Source organism: Serinus canaria, chromosome 4 (assembly GCF_022539315.1).
Source record: "Serinus canaria isolate serCan28SL12 chromosome 4, serCan2020, whole genome shotgun sequence".
Lineage (NCBI taxonomy): Eukaryota > Metazoa > Chordata > Aves > Passeriformes > Fringillidae > Serinus > Serinus canaria.
In genome coordinates, this window is record NC_066317.1 from 62,693,192 (window position 1) to 62,714,226 (window position 21,035).

At 39.0% G+C, this 21,035-nt stretch overlaps 1 protein-coding gene across 4 annotated transcripts in view; it reads left to right on the top strand.

The window, feature by feature from the left end:
• ZFYVE28 (zinc finger FYVE-type containing 28) overlaps positions 1 to 21,035 on the top strand; it is a 147,820-nt gene that overhangs the window by 67,382 nt on the left and 59,403 nt on the right. For all 4 annotated transcript variants that reach the window (XM_030239289.2, XM_030239290.2, XM_030239291.2 and 1 more), the window contains exons 3-4: positions 17,996 to 18,133; positions 20,658 to 20,860. In XM_030239289.2, the coding sequence (XP_030095149.1) occupies positions 17,996 to 18,133; positions 20,658 to 20,860 (341 nt within the window). The remainder of the gene's footprint in view (positions 1 to 17,995; positions 18,134 to 20,657; positions 20,861 to 21,035) is intronic.

A 21,035-nucleotide genomic window follows, 5' to 3' on the forward strand; every position in this document is an offset into this window, starting at 1 on the left:
ACTTTGTTTCCTTTATATAAAATAAGCATACAGAGTTTACAGGGCATGAGAAATGTTTCAAAATTTCAAGTAGCAAAAAATAGGCATCTCATTTGTAGCTGCTCAGCTTTCATGCCTCATGAATCTCAGAGTTTTTCATTAGTAAATGAACTACATTCAGAGGGCTGTGTGGTGTTTAGGTAATTCAAATGTTTAGAGGTACAAAGAATCTGCATTTTATACCCTTCGTATTTACATGAATGCTTTGATATTTCCCAGTCACACCCAAGAAATACAATTTAAACTGGAGTAGGTTCAAGCTAAAATACATGATGCTCAGGTGGTATGAGGATTTCTGTATGAGAAGTAAATGTTTGCTGTCACCTCAGGGCAATTTCAAGTGGAAGTACCATAGTAATAAATAAACATTTACATCTCCAGCAAGTAAAATATGATGCAGTTTAGTGTAAAGACTTTGATTTTGATTCACCCTTGCTAAATTTTCTTCCTGTTACTCCTAATAAAATGTACTTAACTTCATTATGTGGAAAAATTTCATCGCTAATCATGTTACAATGAGTTTCAGGAAAAGTGCTCTGATCATTGTAGGAAGTGTTCACATTAGGTTAGCTGAGTCTGTTGAAAAGAAGAACAGTCAAGTGCTCTGTGTTTGCTTGCAAGAAAGCTAAATTTCAAAAGTGCAGCTTTTTGAAATGTGCTTACAGAGAAAGAGTAGACAGTGAATGTATTGTTCTGTCAGAAACAATTTTAATACTTCTGTTGACTTTGAAGATCTGCACAATTTCCTACTGTATTGTTCCTACAGAAAAATGTGAGTTTAAAGGATTACCAAACTGGAAGCTGTAAGTTTATTAACAATTAAAAATGCTGTGACTTGGAGTGAAAAAAAAAAAAAAAGGTGAAAGTTGCCTTCAGGGGAAGACTTCAGTCTTCTGTGTGACAGATCAGTTGTACCCAAATCACACTTCACAAATATTTATCTGACTTCTACAAAACCTCCAGCAGTGATGTTCTACAAACTTTCTGCTCAGATTCTTTCCAGACTGGCAGGAAAGGTTTTCTGATATTAAGGGTGGGTTAACACTATCCTTGTGCAGGAAAAACCTCCTTGGTTGTCTTATCCTTGGCAATGACAATTTTTTCCCTGTTTCCCTGAAGGCACACAGGTTTTCTGATATGTTTCCTTGTAGTATAGGCAGACCTGAAGAGCTGTTCTGTTGAAAAAAAAGCTTCTCTAAATGTTTCACCTGAAGGAGTGCAGGAAATGCAGACTCTGACTGCTCCTTGGTCAGTTTGCTTGGCTTGTTCTGTAGTGATTCACTGCCTTTTGACTCTTATTATCTTCTGATGTCTGGTAATTTCATTTGCCAAACAGATTGCTGTTACTAAAACAATCTGTTGCTAGAACTGAAAGAAAAGATGGAGGCTTTTTTTATGCAGCTATTTTTGTAATTTGTAGTTTTATAAGTTCTGTAGCATAGGTCAGATCATTGTCAAATGTCATGTCAAAAATGGCTTTGCTTAATTAGGTCTTATGTTATTTTGCAGTACTTTGTGTAGATGCAGGGTTTTTTGGTTTCTTTTAAGAATTTGTCCTGTAATTTCCAAATAAGAGAAGGGACAGTAAGGACTCAAAATGTAGATGTTTGCTGGCCAAATATCACACAGTAGGAGGAAAAATTGGTTTTAGCCTAAGGTGTGGTTGGGTTTGAGAATGATGGGGAGCCAGCAGCCAGCCCTGGGCTCAGCATGTTGTGGTGGAAGGTTGTGCATGTAAAAGGAGGGGAACAGCTGCATTGTGCAATGCCTCTGGTGTCTGCAAAAACTGTCATGCAATTCTGAGGCCTTTTCTTTAGAAATGTGCACTTTGACTCTTCAGGCAATGCTTTTGAAAAGTATTTTGTGACCACAGAGCAGTTTACCAGACTCCCAGTCTTTGCATGATTTTTTCCCATTTTGTGCCAGCTGTTCCATGGAAACCATAGTTTAAAAATCTCCAGATTATTTCCAGTTTTTATCTCCATGAAATTGGTATAGCATTTCTATCTGATTTTAGTGTTTTTTAGGGACAAAGATGTCTAAAATTCCGTGTCCTATTTTGGCATCTTTTTTTTAAATTAATTCATTGTTCCTCTGTTCCTTATTTTCATATCATTCACCAATAGCCTGATTACCAAGTGATGTTTTTGAAATTTTTTTTATGAATTAGAGAGAGGAAATGCCTTTAAATGAGTGTGATTTTTCTAAAATGCTAACAAGACTTACAAACTAATTCTTCTTGGAGAGAGGTTGGGTGTTATGATGGCTCTTAACCATATCTTAAGAGCCAAGATTTAAATCTTTGTGTCTACTTTGTACTTCTGATAGGTTTGTTAAAGATCTCAAGTTTACTGTAGAGTGTGAACAGACAGACAAACCAGAAGGTCTCTGCCTAAAGGATGTAACACTTTATAGTGGACATACTTCAAGTTGTCTATCTTAACAAAACTGGCAGAATTAGTCAAGGCAGGTGAAGGTGTGGTGCATGGTGGATATGCAGAGAACTGCAGTCTTCAAGACTGTTGATGCTTCCTTAGTAAAGAACTGCAACTCTGAGTGTTGTCTCCTGCTTTGTCATAATACTGTCTGCTGATAAGAATCACACTTTTTACAGTAAATTACTTTCTCAAAATTTCTGAACATCTTGCAGCTTGGTTTTCAAATGCTGTGGGTTGACTGTACAGTAGGATGCTGAGTAGCATAATCCATGAGTAAGAGTGGTAAGATGAGTAAGATCATGGTTTTCAAAGCTTTTCATTTTCACAATGTGATGTAACACTGTTTTCCTGTTATAGTAGCCTATTATAAAAATGCCATCCCTCATTTTGTTTGCTGTTTGCATGTCAGTGGTAAAATATTGTGAAATCATAACATATCTATCAATACAGTATCTTGCATTTATTGTGTGATTAATACCTATTCAACAGAATAAAACACTTCTCTACTGGTTTCTGTTAAGATTAACAATACCTAAAGTGTGCTGGGATGCATGATGAAAAGCTGTGTAAGTTTTTCTTAAATGAACCAAAAGGTAGAATGTAAAACTTTGGTTTATTGAACTTGATTGATGGTTCTAGAAGGAAAACTCTCTTTTTTCCTTAAGGAAAACATCTCTGCATAAGGGAGTCTTCAGTAATATGCAGTGCTTGATCCCTGCAACACAAATCATTGCAGTATTTTTATATTAGTGGTATAACAAGGTGTCCTTTCCTTTGCTTCTCACAACATCACACAGTATTGAGTTTTACAAGAAGTGATGGTAAGTCATGTACACTTTTGAATTATTCACTCATGCATTCACCAGCATTCTCTAAATTAATTTGCTTTGATCGTTGCTGTTTTCACATTGATTAATATTTTGTTAGTTGCCTTGGTAAGCTGGTTTAAAACAATTTTTTGGCTTTTAAATGGAGTTTGGTTTATTGTTAAATATTACAAAAGTTCATTTGTTTTGTTTTAGAGTAAAAAACCCCATTGTTTCCAAAGCAGAGATTTGTTAGGACTTCACCAGTAACAAACCTGTGCATAACAGGTGAGGATGTTTTTAGGATCATAGGCCTTGCTTGCTGTTTCAGTACACTGAGAATTATTTCTCTGTGTGCAGTAGTGAGGTCTCAGAATAGCACATGAGTCAGCTCCAGCATGGTTTTATCAGCATTATTCCTGCAGATTGTGCCTCAGCAGTGTGCCTCTTGATCTGCTGTAGTGCACAAGGAAGGAATTTGCCCCATCAGGGCACTGACCTGCAGCAAACCATGGACTCTCCTGGCTGTGCTGTCCTTTTGCACTGCTCCACAGCACAGTAAAATGGGGAATTTCTAATATTTGTGAGACATGACTGTTTCTGGCTCACTGCTAGGAGTGATGGACACTGCATTGACTGGCAGTACATTACACTGGTTCTTCAGTCCTTTCCTGCTGTTTGCCTTCTTGACTGTAACTGGCAGCCCAGTGTTTCTAATTCAGCTTTAGCACTTCCAGTTTGCTGTGACATGAGGCTTTCAAATGTAGTCTTTAGTGGACTGCCTCCTGTATAGGTCACTCCTTTATGTAGTGCTGAGAAGGAGGCACCTGTGAACCTGAACTTGCTTATCCTGTAGCCTAAGTAAATGTTGCTAGGGAGTTGGAGAGAAAGCTCATCATATTTCTTTGTTGTGTTTTATCACTTGTCTGTCTCAATTTCTGTAGCAATACAAAATATGTGGTGAATTTTGTCCAAAATGCTGTGTTTCAACTACACTTATCTCCATATTCTTCAAGCTCAATTTAACAACTGAAAGCATCACTATGAAATAAGTAGAGATAGAAGTGTCAGTGGAAACAAAGCTTTGTCCTCACCATAAAGGAATGTATTCCATGCTGAAGGAGCTTACTGTGGGGTATGGATGATATAAATTGATATAAAGATGATACAAATTGAAAATGGCAAACAAGGAGTAAAGGAAGAGTGCTGCAGGAGCATACTTGGGGAATCTGCTTTGTCACTTGCTAAAATCACACTCATAGGATAGTTTGGGTTGGAAGAAACCTTAAATATCACCCAGCTCCAACCCCCTGCTGTGGGTGGGGGCACCTCTCATTAGATTTCCCCAGCATGGGGAGGGACCTTGCACTTGGCCTTGTTGAATCAAAACTTTAACACAAAAGTAAATGTATGCTCTTTATCTTTGAAATATGTTTTTTGTGTATCTTAAAAGCTTAGGCATGTTATTTGCTTTCTGAAGAGGGAGATGGATAAAACAAGTCTCGAAGTGGGGAAGCTGAGGCTGCGTTGTGTCTGACCAAAGCAGTGATCCTGTTTGATAAGGGGTCACTTGAGGAGGTGGCTCCCCGTTCCAGCCTGATGCAGGATAGCAGTCCAGCTGTCTTTCACTCAGCTTACACCATCTATGTGGGCATATTTCTGTGTTGGTTTTTTATTAAATTAAGAAAACCCCACAGGATTCCAACACAGTAACACAAAAAACACAAACAACCAAAACAAAACCAAACAAATGAAAACAACAGACCAGCAAAAATCTAACTCCAAACAAAACTTTCAACATAACACCATCACACAGAACTGTGAAGCTGTTGCAGGGTTTGCAAATTGCTTAGTAACATTTCCAGAGTGGAAGAGAAACATGACTGAGCTGAGTGAATTGTCGTGGAGCATGCATTGATTTCTCTGTAGTGGGAAATGGAAAGGCTCTTCAGTGTGTGACATTTGAGTTTTCTTATTATATATATTTAAAAATAAACAAAAGTTGATGTAGCATGAAATGACAACACAGGTGGTAATCAATAATGCACAAGGGTGAAACTCAATCTGGATTGGCAAGTTGCTAAATAATGAAAAGAGAACTTATCTTTGTGTACAAAACACTATTAATTTTTTATCAGTGAAAAAGGGATGTGATTATATTATGTTAAATGGTGCATGCTGGGGTAGCCATAGGTTGTAGCTGTAGAGCTGTGGTGCAAGGCTATGCTGTACCATCTGCTCATGATGACCACAATCATTGCATGCAAACTCCTGTGGAAAACCACTGCCTTTGGATGAGGCAGTCATCCATATAAACCATGAGGTGCTAACAGGAGAACAAAATGAATATTTTATCTGCACTTCAATTAGAACAGTTTCTACTTTTGGTCACAAGTTTTATTCAAATTTAAAAATAGATTTTTTTCTTTGTGAAAGAGAACCCAGCTATAGAAGGCTCGTAGTTTCAGAGGTATTGGAGTCTTCCAACATTCAGCTTCAAAAGATAAAATGATTTTTCATTTCTTAATCTATGATTATTTGCCCTTGATCAAAGTTTTATATTGCTAACAATTGGCACATTTTGAATGAGTATTGGCAGGGGACCTGAGACCCAGGGGTGTCATTCCCAGAGCATTTGGAGGCTAAATGAGGACAATGGAGCCAGGTCATTTTAAGGCTGACTTTTCTCAGCATTTAGGAAGTAAGATACTCTACCAGATCCAGTTATGTAGGAATTAATGTAATGTGATGTGTCTGACTGTCAGGGGCTTTGTGGTTCTTCCACACTCTTCAGCAGTGCCATCAGAGGATTGCTGTCAGCTCTGCTAGAGTGTGATTGGCTAAATTTTAATTATTTCTATTTTATTGTTGCAAAGAAGGATAGGTTCTAGTATCAGCCACTGAATTTTTTATGTAGTCTGAATTGTTTATGTAGTCTCATGACTTAAATATGCTGCAATTTTCCTTCTTTTCTCCATATGGACATGGCAGCCCCATGTTAGCAAGATTAACATTACGTGCAAATTATTAATTTTGTGATGTTTCTGTACTTGGGGATTAAGTCTGTTTTCTTGTGCTAGAAGCCTTTTCACTTAATCATATAGAAAAATCCCTTTCATTTATTTATTCCTTTAATACTGGGGAGGTATGATAAGAAAGACAAGAAGGCAAGTTAGTAATTTTTTCAAGTCTGTTTTTAGCAGTGGAATTTAATTTTCATTGTGACTTAACATACTTGAAAGTTAAAGCCTGTTTTTTAATAAGAAAGAATTCATTTCATAATAATGGATTATTATGAAGAATATTTTGTGGAATAGTCTGCAATCTGGTTTTCTCATCTGTCAGGTTGTTATAAGTAAGTTTTCTTTAAACAAAATCCTTGAATGGAACGTCCTGAGTTGGAAGGGTCCCATGAGGATCATCAGTTCCTGGCCCTGCTCAGCACCATCCCCCAGAGTCACCCCCTGTGCCCCAGAGCATTGTCCCAACACCCCTGAGCTCTGCCAGGCTGGTGCTGTGCCCACTGCCCTGGGGAGCCTGGTCAGTGCCCAGCCACCCTCTGGGGGAAGAACCTTCTCCTGGTATCCAACACAAACCTCCCCTGACACAGCTTCAGGCCATTCCCTCAGTGCTGTCACTGTCACCACAGAGCAGAGATCAGTGTCTGTCCCTCCCTTCCCCTCTGAGGAATTGTAACTGCACTGAGATGTCCCCTCACTTTCCTCCTCCTGGGGCAGCATCCCCAGTTCCTTTGTTTGTCCCTAAGTCCTTCCCCAGAGGTTCTCACTGTGCCATTGCCAGCTCCAGACTCTGTGCATTGCAGCCCCTGCATCACACAGAGCCAGCCATGCCCCACCTGCCCTGCCTGCTGCTCCTGGGGAGCCTGGACCCCTCCAGAAGGGCACTCCAGTCACAGAACTGATCCCACGGCTTCTGCTCATGCCTGTGATGCCAAATCTCTGGCACTCCAGCTCCTCCTGCTGCATGCTCCTGCTGCACCTTGGGATGAAGGCCTTTAGGTGTTAAATATGTATCTATGTATGTTAAATGTTGGACACAAGGACTTGTACATGTTGGCAGGAGGGATTGCAAAGTATTTTGGAGTTTGGGAGAGTAGATTAATTTCAGACTGCCCTTTCATTACTATTAGTGTATAATTTAACAATAAACTGCTAATTGAATGGCTGGAATTTAAGGTGATGGGAAGAAAATAATTTGTTAACCATTAGGGTGGCTTGTTCAGTCGTTGCAACTTTATAATTTGCCAGAGAGAATGAGTTTAAATAGTTCACTCATAACCCCAAGTTCCTTTTGGAGTAAAATGCACTGGTTGTCTTCTGCCTCCAGCTTATGCTTTTGACAGAATTTGTGTTAACTCATTGCTGCACAGTGTTCTTGGTGAAAAATAATGCAGGCTTTAAGACAATAATTTAAAAAACGATTAATTTTTGAAAGTATTACATGTATTAGCAAGCTAGTGTTGCTTAGAAGAGGTTTGAGATGGTTGATATGAAAACAGCTTGTGCTAAGGATGAATTTGCAGTTGGAGAGCAGGCTTTAGATAGTAGGTTTTGTTCCTGCATGCTTAGGCACTGCTTGCACTCATAAAAGCTTCCCATTTTAAAGGCTCTGGGAAATCTATACTTGTGTGAAATTAATTATGCAGAAAATGTGCTCTTGGTTAAGGAAGCTTACCTTTTTTGCTTATATCACCTACTCCCTCCTGCTGGATTTCCATTTTTTTAAAGTAGTGCTATTTTTTCAACACTGCTCAAAGTGGTGTTGAGATGAACAGCAGCAGCATTACCCCAAGTACATGGCTCTTCAGCTGGTGAAGAGATAGAGCTGGATCCTTCTTACATGTTTGTACTGCTCCTTGTTCCATAGTTCTGAGAAAAGCTCACAATTTAATTCAGGAAATGTAGTGCTCTTGATACTGACTTATGATGTACACAATACAAATTCTTAGGCTTGCCCTGAGAATCCATTTTCAGTTCTCTAGAGGTCTCAAGGTCTCTGTGCCTGAAGATGACTTACACAAATACCAAGCAGCAGATATTTGTATTCTTTGGTTTCTCACTTGCCCTGCAGTGTCTGTAAGTGCTGCTGAAGTTGTTGCTATTCCACATACACTGGGCTCATAATCAAACAGAGTAATAGTTCATGTAGAGGTGGTAAATGATGATCCTCTTGAGGCTGCGAAGCTTGTTCCATTGATTTGTGCAACTGAGGCTCTGAGCTAAACTGCCTTTGTGATGTAAGCTCTGGTAATTTTTGCTTTGGAATTGCTCTGATACTATGAAAGTCTTTTTTGGTCTGATGCAGACACAAATAATCAGAGAAGAATTCTAGCAGGCTTTCAGAGTCATGTTTACTTTTGGCTTACTTGATAACTGGTATGAGAAATTAATTTCATTTTCATACATTTGTACAAACCTCTGGCCTCAGTGCCAGCCTTGTTTATTATTTGTACAGTATTCCTCCACAGGGATTTTGCAAATTTGACTATAAAATATTTTAACCCTGTAGCTGGAATGTGATGAGTTTTCTCAGTAGATCTAATTAAAACATTTGTGGTTGTCTGGCTTATTCTGAAATGCAAATATCATAATTTATAATTGAGAAAAGAAAATTATGAGGGGATTCCTCAACCAGGAAAGCAGCATTATCTTGATGTAAATTTTCAGGAGAACTTTAAATCACTCATTTAAAATACACAGACTGTAGAAAGGATTTGAAGCTTGAACACTCTTAGAATGAAAGTCTCCAAAGGCTTGGGCTCCTTGGTTTTCAGTTGAAGTGTTGTTGGATATAACTCTGTATTTGTGGTGTAATTCATAATTGGCCTTCCTTTGTCTTTTGTCTGCAGCTGCACAACTTCAGCATAACTCAATTAATTCTGTACTCAGTGAAATCAGATTTTTCATTGATTTTTAATGCTAAATGTGTTCTTTCTTTCCTAGCAGGTAAAGACTTTTAAATTTACCAGTGCTGTGGGTTACGAATGTACGAATAGAAATGTATTAATGGAGAGGATAGAGTGGTTTCAGAAGGAAATATTTCTGTAAATGTGAGTGGTTTTGGTCAGAGGTCTGTGATAGCTTTAGCAGCTCTGCATGTTGGCTGCCCAGTCTTGGATTCAAGCAAGCCCTTGTGCACTGGGTAGAAATGTTATAAACATTTTAGTTTCAGTAAATATCTTAACTTCATTGTTTGGCTATGTAGTTGAGCATGGGCAAACAAGAGAAATTAACTTTGATTTTATATAAATATATATATATATTCCAATGTGTATTTCTGTGTTATCACACATAGTTCCTTAGGCATTATTCCATGGTCCATTGACAGCGTCAGTTTAAAAGTTTTCCATTCCAAATTTACACTGTTCTTGTTCCTGTTCCCACACTTATGCATAGCACCCCTCAAAGCTCAGCTTTGAGAGAGCTTTGAAGTTTTAGGTCCTTATCCAAGGCTAGTTTAAATAAGCTGTGGTCAGCTTTACACTGGAAACACTTGTTCAGCTGTACTGATGCACTGTTTGTGGAGTCTGTCTGTGAGCTTGGGCAGTGAAATGACATGGGTCACTCTGGGTCTGTGCACTGAAACCCTTCCCAGGTGACCCCAGCACAGGAGCTGGGGCTGCTGGTGGGACATGGGGACAGGGACTGCAGGCTGGGTGAGATGGGGAGATAAAGGGCTGAGTCTCCAGCTGGCCTGGCTGCCAAAGGCTGACACTGCAAAATGGCCTGACGCCAGGCTGTAATGGAAAGTGGCTTTCTGTTTCACGTGTAAAAAAACCTTATCTGAAGGTGTCTCCTGCTGTCTGAGAAGTTTAAGTGGTATGAGAATAAGGAATCTCTAGGCAGGAAATGTATGCTCTTTCATTCTCTGCTTTATTGGAAATATATCCATGCTGAAGAGAAGCAGTTTTTGCAGAGGAAGTCAGCATCAAGGAGCATCCCTTGATGGAGAGGGTACCTGTGAAGAGCTGCTCAAGAGCTCAGAGGGCAGTGCTGTAGTGGATTGGCAGTGAGTTATCTATGAAATACTAATTGTATCATTAACATTCTTGACAGGAGCAAACTGGGAGTATGTACCATAGTCACTGTGAACAATGAGGCAGTTCAGAGGTGGGATGTTTTCCTGTTTGATTGCATCTGTCCATTGAAGAACATTTTCTTGTAGAATTAGGTAGAAATAGATCTCATTAAAGGAGACAAATTAGACAAAAGTGAAAGGAACTCCCTGCTGGGTTCTGAAACCTAATGATTGGTTAGAAGTTGGCAAGAATCTATTCCTAATGTTATTTTGTTAATTGATACAGAGGTTAAACAGTGTGGATTGAACCAGGAGTACTTTTAGCTGAAGTAATGGCCAGGTCTTTCTTGCCTGCTTGATTTGCAACCCTGGAGACATTATATTAGTTATGTTAGTAGAGGTCAGTGAAGGAGACAGCAGGGTAATTACTGAGATCAAGGGAGGAAGTTGACTGAAAGAAACCTTCTTTGTCCACAAAGTTTAGAAACTGTAGCAGACAAAGATACCTTTTAACAACAGAGGCAAGAAGAGCTAAAAGCAAACTCTGTCCAACCCACTGGGTGTTCCTCATTGATCTGTGGTGAGGAGGGAATCATGATTGTTTTCTGAATTGTATCTGTGTTTGAGGCTTTTTTTTAAACTGGAGCAGAGTTGGTGGACTCCAGAACAAAGTTCTCGTAAGGTTTGTATTTAAGAGACTTGATGCAGAGGTAGGGAAGTCAGAAATTTGTGCCAGGATTAGGCTGTTTGACATGAGAGTGAGCTAAGATGTATTCAAAGAAAATTATTTTCTTTTATACAGTGTCTTCCAATTTAATTTCGGTGGGGACTGGTAGGTGCCAGCCTAGAAAAGGAAAGAAAAACAGAGAACAGCCATTTTCAAGTGATGATGTCAAGATTAAGCTTAAATCTGAAACACTACACGTATCTACTTTACTTTTTTCCTGGCATAATAGAGCTTGTAAATTTGGGTGGTTTTCCTTTGGAGTTTCATTTCCAGTTCGGTTGTTTTATAACTGATGGCAACATTTGTCATTTCATTACTCCTAGCAGTGATGACTTGTGTGAGTTGCATTGCTCCAACAGATGTCTTCTCTGTGCTGCCTGACATCTTCAAACAGTTGGTGTCAGGTACCTGCTTCCTGCTTGGGTTTGCCATTGAGGGAAAGCCCTTAACATTTATTTTCCAAGCAGGCAGAGTTGTCAACCCTTTCATATGTTTTCACCATACTTCACTGCAAATGAACTCGAGTATGGTTGTTCTAAATGCAATAGACTTATAAGTATCAGAAGAGTTGGGTTTTTTGTCTGTTGGGTTTTGTTCACAGATGTTAAATTTGCCTTTTTTCCCCAGTAATGTCAGGTGAGCAGTAGAATGTTGTAGTTGGGTGAAAAACAAACCTGCAGAGTTAAACATTCATTTTCAGTAGATAAAATAATTGTGTATTTTTAAAGGTTGTTTTTTAACAGCTTTTTTTTCATAATTTTGGGAAACTTCTGGTCACTATAGAATAATTAGCAAATGGCTATAAAATATAAAATGCTTGACTGTAAGTTGGGCCATCAGTACAACTCCCATCAACTAACAGGAATTCTATTTTCTTTCTACATTTCAAATTTGATCTTATGTAGAGAGTGATTAATATTTAAATATATTTTCTCCTTGAAAACAGGATCCTAATAATGTTTAGTGCTGTAGCCTTAAATTTTAGTTTCTCACATTAACAAGTTTTTTCATGTGTTTCCACTTGCTCTCATGGATCAGATAGGTCATTGTGAGAAACTCCTGTTATCTAAGTCTGTGGGCAGAGTGGAATGAAAATGCTGTGCACTGCAGGTCAGGGAATTAATTTGCAGCAGAGAACCATAGGGAAGAAAGCTGGATCCATGCCAACTCAGCAATGAATGTGTTGGGGATGCAGGATGCTTTCACTGCAGCAGGGGAAGGCAGAGTGAAGATGGCAGTAATTTATGATGACATCTCCTTCATTCTGCCCTCTGTGAATGGGGATTCCTCTTTTATTTATTGAGAGTTGTTGTTGGTAGGCTGGGGCAATACAGAATTTAAATTGCTAGATATCCAAGTTGCCTTTTCATGGTGAGGTTTGGTGTTACTCTCTAGTGGGATGGGTTAAACTAGGAGCTGCTCCCCAAAGTTCATACAGAGAAAAATTCTGTTACTTTTAGAAAGGGGAGTAGTTCATCTCTTCAGCAGCAGAAAGACTCAGCAGAGGGATCTGGACAGGCTGGGTCAGTGGGCCCAGGGCTCTGAGGTTCAACAAGGCCAAGTGCTGGGTCCTGCCCTGGGTCACAACAACCCCTGCAGTGCCACAGGCTGGGGCAGAGTGGCTGGAAAGGGCCCCGTGGAAAAGGACCTGGGGGTGCTGGGTGAGAGTGGCTGAACATGAGCCAGGTGTGCCCAAGTGGCCAAGAAGGCCAATGGCACCTGGCCTGGACCAGCAGTGGTGTGGCCCAGCACAAGTTTTGTGAGTGGCTGAGGCAGAGGGAAATGTTTAGCCTGGAGAAAAGGAGGCTCAAGGAAGACCTTATTGTTCTCTGCAACTACAGAAGGTTGTAGCCAGGTGGGGTTCAGTTCTCCCCAGTAACAATATGAAAAGGCAAGAGGAAAAGGCCCAAGTTATGCCAGGGGAGGTTTAGGTGGGATATTAGGAAAACTTCCTTCATGAAAAGGGTTGCAAGCATTGGAGCGGGCTGCCCAAGGCAGTGGCTGAGTCACCATCACTGGAGGTGATGGAAAGATTTGTGGATGTGGTACTTGGGGACATGGCGTAGCAGGGGACTTGGCAGTGCTGGGTTAGTGGTTGGACTTGATGATCTGGGAGGTCTTTTCCAACCCAAACAATTCCAATGTACTACATTGCCAGTGGGAAATAATCAATTAGCTGATGAGGCAAAAAGAGTCTGAAAGCTCAGCCTTTGGGAACTGTGCAAGATGGACTGGAGGGAGCACCATAGAGAGGCTTTGGATCTCTAATGTGAAATAACTGCCTGGGTTCTGAAGCCAGGACTTCTGTGTGTACATTGAAAACGTGTTTGTTACATCAGAGAGGACACCACCTTGGTACTGGAGTCTTCTTCTAAGTAGCCTATAAAACCCTAAATACTCTCAAGTTGCTTTAATTACAATAAAATCTTCCTTTATTTTTGGCATTAATTTTTGTTCATCAGTGACTTCTGATTGCCATAATGTGATGCTGAAGGAGTTCTGGAACTTAACATCAAGCTAGAAAAGGTAACAAAAAATGTCATGGACTTACTTAAATGAAGAGGCTAAAGTATCATCTATTAAGCTCGTGGTGATAACATCATAGACCATATTGCCTTAGCTAGATTTTACTGATAATTCAAAACATGGCTGTTAAAGAGGTACTGAACAGCACAGGAAGTTACCTTCCTTTGAAGAAGTCTTGCAAAAGACCTCAGAAAGGTCATAATAAATTTAGTGTTGTGGAAGAGCAGCATAAATTTCATCAGTGACATGTACAAAAAGGTAGATTAGTTTGCCTTTTGTTGCTCTGAACATGTGTTTCACAGTATAAGGAAGAATAATTTCTTGGCATTTTTTTGGTACCTTTTCAGGAGGCTAATGCAGCAATTGATGTTAGCTTTATGCTCTAATTATTTAATATATGGCTAATTACTGATGGGCCAAAAATAAACCAACTTTTTGTCCTCTGCTGTGGCTACCTACATTCATTCACTCATTATCTTCCCTATCAAAATGAAATATAAGTGCTCTCTATTATGTGAAACTCTGAGCTGTGTTTTCCAGGAAAAAAAGGGGTTTGGAGTAAATCCCAAAGCAGAATCTCTGCAGTGGCTGCCTGTGCTGCTGTAAAGCCTCAGCAGAGCACCTGAAACAAAACTGTGCACAGCTCAGTGTGCAGATAAACCAAAAGATAACAGATAAAGCCACCAAAAGAGGCATTAAATTCCAGAGGCTTTTATGTAGAAAGATGGATCAAGTGAAAGATTTACTGCTTCAATTCCAACTAATTGATTTCTGTTGCTTAAATTAGAGCAAAATTTCAGTGCTACCATGTATCCAAACCCATTCGTTATTAGCTTACAAAGCAGAATACTGTAATTAAATAAATTGAATGTTTCTTGAAGCTCTTCTAAGAAAAGACTAATTTGCTTACAATGCATTGGAAAGTCTGTCTAAATTGGCTGGCATCCTTCCAGTTTTAAAGCATCTGAGATCTGAAATTATTATGAGAGCAAATATTCCAGATTTTTTATGGAAGTTACTCTGCTCTGGGTGTCATAAGAAAAATGGTAGCGAGAAGGGAAGTGATTGAGAGTTGTTGGTTTGTTTTGTTTTGTTTTTCTTCTGTAGGACAATAAAATATACCCTGTGGAACAACAGAGAATTTGGGAAATTGCACATCTTGAAACAGCAAAAGCAATTTCCCTTGCAGAAATCTTTCAGTATTTGTACATTTTATATCAAAGTTCCATCAACTGTTCTTTCCTAATCTTCCTGTATCCCTGCTAGACAAGGCAGGAAAAGATGCCCATCTTTTTAATTGGCTTTTTCACTCAGCTCTCTGACAGAAAAACCAGATGCCCATGTGAAGCATACAGACAACTGCTACTGGAGATGGAGCTATTGGGATTTATCTCCATTGGGAAGTGTATATTAAAATTCTAATTACCTGTAGTTTAACTTAGTGGTACTGCACATATTAAAAAAAATCCCTGACTCCAAGTTTGGCATACGTGGAGATGTGTTTGTAAATCTTGGGTGCTCTGGAGCAGAAGCATTTAGAGATTATAGGAATGTTGAAGAAATGAGGAAGAATATTAAGTGTCTTTTAAGTGGGAAGCAAATAAGTTATATGCTTAAACATTAGTATATTGTAAAAAGTTAAATTATCTTCATTACATCATCTTGCCTTTAGCTGCAATATTTAAGTGCATTAAGGTATAAAATTTCATGATGCTTGTAATAATTATCTCCTGAGATGGTTTAGACAGAATCTTAGGGCTTTTAAACAGGTATAATGATTAGAGGAACAGTTGCTTACCAGCTGTGAGTCCTCTTTCTTTATTCTATTTGTGTAAAATCTTCTTTGATACGTCAGGAATTTTGAATATGTATAGAGGTGGTTATGTAAGGGAAATTCAATCTGTCTTGTAGCTGCTGTCAAATAAGATTGCATTTAAAAAATAATCCACTGAAGTAAAATGAAATTTAGGGAGGAAAGTTTTTTTACAATGTCTTTTCCTCTTATTATGTGTAGCATTTTAGGGGGAAAAAAGTAAGAGAAAAATTGCATTTCCCCATATTAAAGTTGGTTGGCAAGTAAAATAAATTGGAATAGCATGTCCTAAGATAAAATGCAATTGGATTACTTAGAGTCTGATATAACCAGATTTGAATAATGTTTTTCTCAGTTTCCTGCCTTAATATTCCCCTGCATTTCATGAAACTTTAGTAAAATTTTAACTGGTAAGATTGCTTTTTACCACTATATCTCTCCAATGCAAAAGGCCTTTGCAAACTTTGATTAATTCTCTGAAAACAGGAACCTGGCTTTTTCATCCTGATGCTAAAGACCAACTTGTATTGCACTAGTGATAAAGTGAGAGCTACAGGCAAAGCACCTGGTCTCAAAATAGATCAGTAATAACAGATTTGAAACACTTCATGAGTGACTCATGCCTTTCTACAATGTAAATGTTTTTATCCTCAGTTTCAGTCTTTGCTCTGTTACTTTGGGTAGGAGCTAGGTAGTTTAGGAGTTGTTTTTCTTAGGAGACCTACTTTCAAAATACCTTGGTTCCCAGGTAGATTTAGCTAAATAATGGTGAGCGAAGTATACTCAATACCATGAATTAAGAAGTGGAAGGAGAATGGGAAACTTGCTATTATTCTGTTTTTTCTGACCATAAAGTGTCACTCCAGTTTGGATGTGATTGCTTGTTTAACTCCCTGTTGTCCTGGAGAGAGGTGGTGAGTGTTCTGCAGCCAGGGGTTCAGGATGCTGCAGGGTGTGGGTACCTTTGTTCTGCAGTGACCCTAGGGAGTAGCTAAGGTTGGCTCTTCCCTCAGTTCCTATAAGGGGCATCTCTTTGGGCTCTGAGGGATCCTAGTGCCCCACTGATCCTGGCAGTACAATAGGCCCAGCACAGTGAGGAGGAGGAGGTTTCATCTCTAAAATCAGGAGTTTTTTGTCAGTGATTCTGGTTTTCTTTTCTTGTCTCTTCTCTACCTGCTGGCCATGGTCTGTGTTGTGATGCCCCAGAGGGGCTGCAGGGCATTTGATTTTCAGTCTGACATCTAGAGAAGATGGTTGATTGTTACACTTCTTTGTGTGTTTTAACAGTATGAGGTGGAGTTTTGTGTTTGTTTTTTGCAAATTTATTGAAATGAAACTTATCTCATGACAGCTTTGCAAAAAAGACTTCATTGTGAAAGTGTTTTAATGGTTAACACATCGAGTACCTTATACCAGTGTGTAATAAATATTGCTGATTGTTAATTTATTCACTTATTTTGGATGAAGACAACTGTAATTACAGCCTTAATGTTAAGATTATTTTGTGGCAACAGCAGGTGCAGCAGTCTGTGGAAAAATTGCAGAAAATGTGGATTATTCTTTGTAGCTAAAGTAGGTTTTGTCTTTTTTGATGGGGAACATATTAAAGGGGCAGGTTTCTTCAAAATTCCTGTCTTCTATTGTTTTTTAAATACAGGTGAAAATAAACCAGTAAAGTGTAGATTTAAGGCAATTCTGTCTGTTAAACAGTTTTGTACAGACAGATGTGGTGGTATTTGTTTGAGAAATACTTTAAATAGAATGTGAATTCTGTAAATAGCGGAAGAAGCAGAAGACAAAACATCTTTATGAAAGCACTCAGCCTTTTTCATGCTCTCAATCTACCTTTATTATGTTAATTAAATTCTGTACAGTTCCCAGCAGGGGAATGTGAAAATGATCTTTTCAAATAAATGAATACAGATTATTTACTGCATATCAAGAAACTGCTTGTAGGTCTTTGATCATTGTCCTGGTGCAGAGGTAGATCAGAGCAGTTATTCAAGCTCTAATTTGTGTGGTAGCCCTTTATCCTCCTGGAGTCTGGGGGACAAGGTGGTTGGTGAGTGTGCCAGCCCTTGCCCACTTGGGATTCAGGTGTGTAAACTGCTTTAGATTACCAGGATGAGCTTCAATGGTCCCAATATAACTATTCTATCAACTGCAATATAACTGTTTCTATCAACTGCAAGGTACCCTGCCAGGTGCTCTTTCTTCGTGGGAATAAATGGAATGTGTGTTGTTGAGGTTGGTGAGAGGAAGTGGAAGAAGTATAATTCACTTGTACTTCCAGTTTATTTACTGGTAGGTACAGATAGCTGGAGGTAACGAGCTCTTTATGTCATGCCTCCTCATCAGAAGTCCCATTAGTAGTCAAAGTTAAGTGCAACTAATCTGACAAACAGTTCTAGGAAAACTACAAAGAGTGAAGTTTGCTGCTCTTGTTTCTGTGCAATATTCCCCTCTGTTTTCACTGTGTGTATGAAGACCATGAGAGTTAAACTGCATTTTCTATTTTAATTGGTTGGTACCTCACTTATAAAGTATTTTAGAAGAAGAAATGTTTCCTGTGCAAACAGTATATATGGTATCCTGTGTTTTGCTTCAGGATAATGTTTTGAACATCATCAACCAAATCATGGATGAATGCATTCCCCATGAACGGGCCAACAGAGACTTCTGTGTGAAGTTTCCAGAGGAAATACGCCATGACAACCTTGCAGGACAGCTTTGGTTTGGAGCAGAGGTAGGTCTGGCATACTTCTGTTCTTTGGCATTAATAGACACTTTTTTTTTGTTGTGTAAAGCCACAAGAACCTTCTCAGACTTTTCTTAAAGAAGTACAAAAAAGAATTACAGGGCAAAATAAACAAGAGAACTTCAGCTCAGAGAAATGGGGTTCTTTAACTGTGCTTTTGGTTGGGCTAAGAGCATACCAGTTAATTTTGATAACTGTGTGTTGTCAGTATTCTATAGTGAAAAACTGTTCTTTTGTGGGTTGGCATCTGAGTGATTTTTTTTTTTCTGATTACCCATCTTGTGTTTTGAAGATCTTAGAAACAAATAGAAGTGTACTAGGGAGTTTTATCAGGACAAAAGTTCATCTCCAACAAATAGAAGTGCATGCTGTCACTTTATTTTAATGGCTCTGTTATGCTATAATTCATCCTAAATATGCAACCTCAGGCTGTCATTTGTTGCACATAACTTCCTTGTTTCATGTGTATGCCAAAAATACAACAGTTGCTCTGCAGAATACTGAAGTCCATTCTTCTTCTCTTACCTGGTTTTTCTTACCAAGTCTTCTTTCAAATACTTGCTTCTAGAGCAACCTGCAGGATCAGGATCAAGGAATTTTTGTGGTGAATAAGCTTCTGTCATTTTAACCAAAAGAAGCCTGAAGTGTCAGAACAAAAGGCTGTGATATGCAAGATGCTTATTTAATACTTCTGATGTCTTTGGCTAAAAAAATAAATCATTTTTGGTGGCATTTTTCATATTGTGGCATCTTTAGTGATGATGAACTCTTCACTTTTACTGGCCTGAAGGTAACTTAAGGTGACACCATGAATTTGTTGAGACTTGAGGGGGCAGTTAGTCCAGACATCCCTCCACACAGCAGAATGTTGTGGTCTTGTTTTCAGTGTTGCCTCTCCTGTATTTGAAGCAGTCCTTGGCCTCCTGTTAATATCCTTTTTTTTCCTCTACCAGTTTCTCCCTTCTTTTTCAAGTGCATGTTCTTCATCAAGATTTCCCATCTTGTTCAGTCCAATATGCCTCCATATGTTCTGTTTCTAAAACTTGCTTTGACAGTTGTTAATTGTAGGCTCCTTTGAGTCAGAGAAGGCTTTAGACAGAATTTACAAAATTAATTTGGTATGTCAATGCTTTGTAATCATGTCCTAAGTCTTGTTTTATTCACTGCTGTCTTACATAAGCTAAACCTGTTTCCAAATCAAACTTTGACTGTGCAACCCTCAGGCTGGAGAGACCTGTTGGTTTCAGGGCAAGTAACCTGTGCAGTGATGATGTAAAGCCAACTCCTGCTGCTGCAGGCACTGTCCTCCTGTAAATTCATGGAGCAAGAAGGTTGTGTGAGCTTTATGAGTACACACTTCTGTCCTTGTCAGTACAATCACTGAGTTATCAGACTGAGAATACCTCTCAGCAGGTAACACTTACTCTGTCCATACTTCCCACAAACACTGCTTTGGCTGATAAGAAGTGAGAACTTGATCTTCTCTGAGTGCCCTCAAATCAATGCATCAGACTGCTGAGACAGGATCCCTTCTGGGACTGCAGGTCCCTCATGCTGTGGCTCTCCCATCCACAGGATGCCTGGGAGAGGGGGGTGACACAGCTGCAAATGGAGATTTAAAAAAGGGAAAAAAACCCTGATCTTTGAGAACAGCCTTGTATTTTCTCAGTTAACAAAAATATTTCTTTTAATGCAGCAGGTGTGATTTATATTGGTGCTTATTGTCTTCCAAATGTAACCATAAAAGAATAAAGCCAGAAGTTGTGTTTAGTGGCAAGATTAAAAAAAAAGTTTTATTAATGTGTTACAGTAAAAATCTACTGTTAATGCCTTTGTCAGCTGGTCACAGAGTCCATGTATAGTGCCTGGGGCAAGGAGTCTTAAATAGTTGCTTTCCAGACACTGGAAGGGAAGAATCCCTCAGTGACCTGATTTTTATATATTATCATGATTTCTGTGGGAAGCAGGATACTGGCCCAACTGGATCCTTTGTGATGGCCAGTGTGAGCAGTTTTGCTGTAAAAGACATCACAGTTGTAGAATTTGTTCTTTTTATAAGGAACAGATTTATTTTACAATAAAATAAACAAATCAAAGCCCAAATCAAACCAGTCTGTGGACTGTGGTTTTGCTGGATTCCCACCTCTTTTATGCAAGGAATCTGTGTGTGCATAGAGGATCTATCCTGCTAATGCTTATTGCCTAACTGGTGGGAGAATAACTTCTGTCAGCACTGTGGTTCCCCTAAGACATTCTTGTACTTCAGCCTTTTCCTCTCCTCATCTCTGCCTGGCTGAGCTGCTCCCTAACCTTTTCTGTGAAAGCTTTTGACTCTTGACATACCAGCCTTAAATCTTTCACTTGTTTAATAATTTGTAGCTAACTGGGGCTAAGTAGTGCCCTTGTTCAAAAGCACATCTTATTAAATAGCACATCTTGTGCTTTGCTTTTGAGTATAGGAGTATTTTTACTTTGTAAAAACTAATATTTGATCTCTTCATGTCTTTCCTAGTGTTTGGCTGCTGGGTCAATTATTATGAATCGTGAAATTGAGAGTATGGCCATGAGGCCCTTGGCCAAGGACCTGACCCGCAGCCTGGAGGAAGTCAGGAATATCATCCGTGACCAGGCCTTAAGGGATTTGAACCTCTACACAGAAAAAATGAAAGATTCCCTCAAGCATTTTGATGTCCTTTTTGCTGAGTTTGAATTAAGGTAAAACAGATGAAGTAAATGTGTTGTGAGCCATGGCTTAGCCACTGCAGCTGTTTTTTGGCTTGTTGGCTTTTGGAAATTGGCTGTTTCACTCTGTATTCTTTGAGAGGAAAAATGATGTAAATTTTTTATCGTTGTATTTGAATTCTTTAGTAATTTGTGTATTGGTAGATTT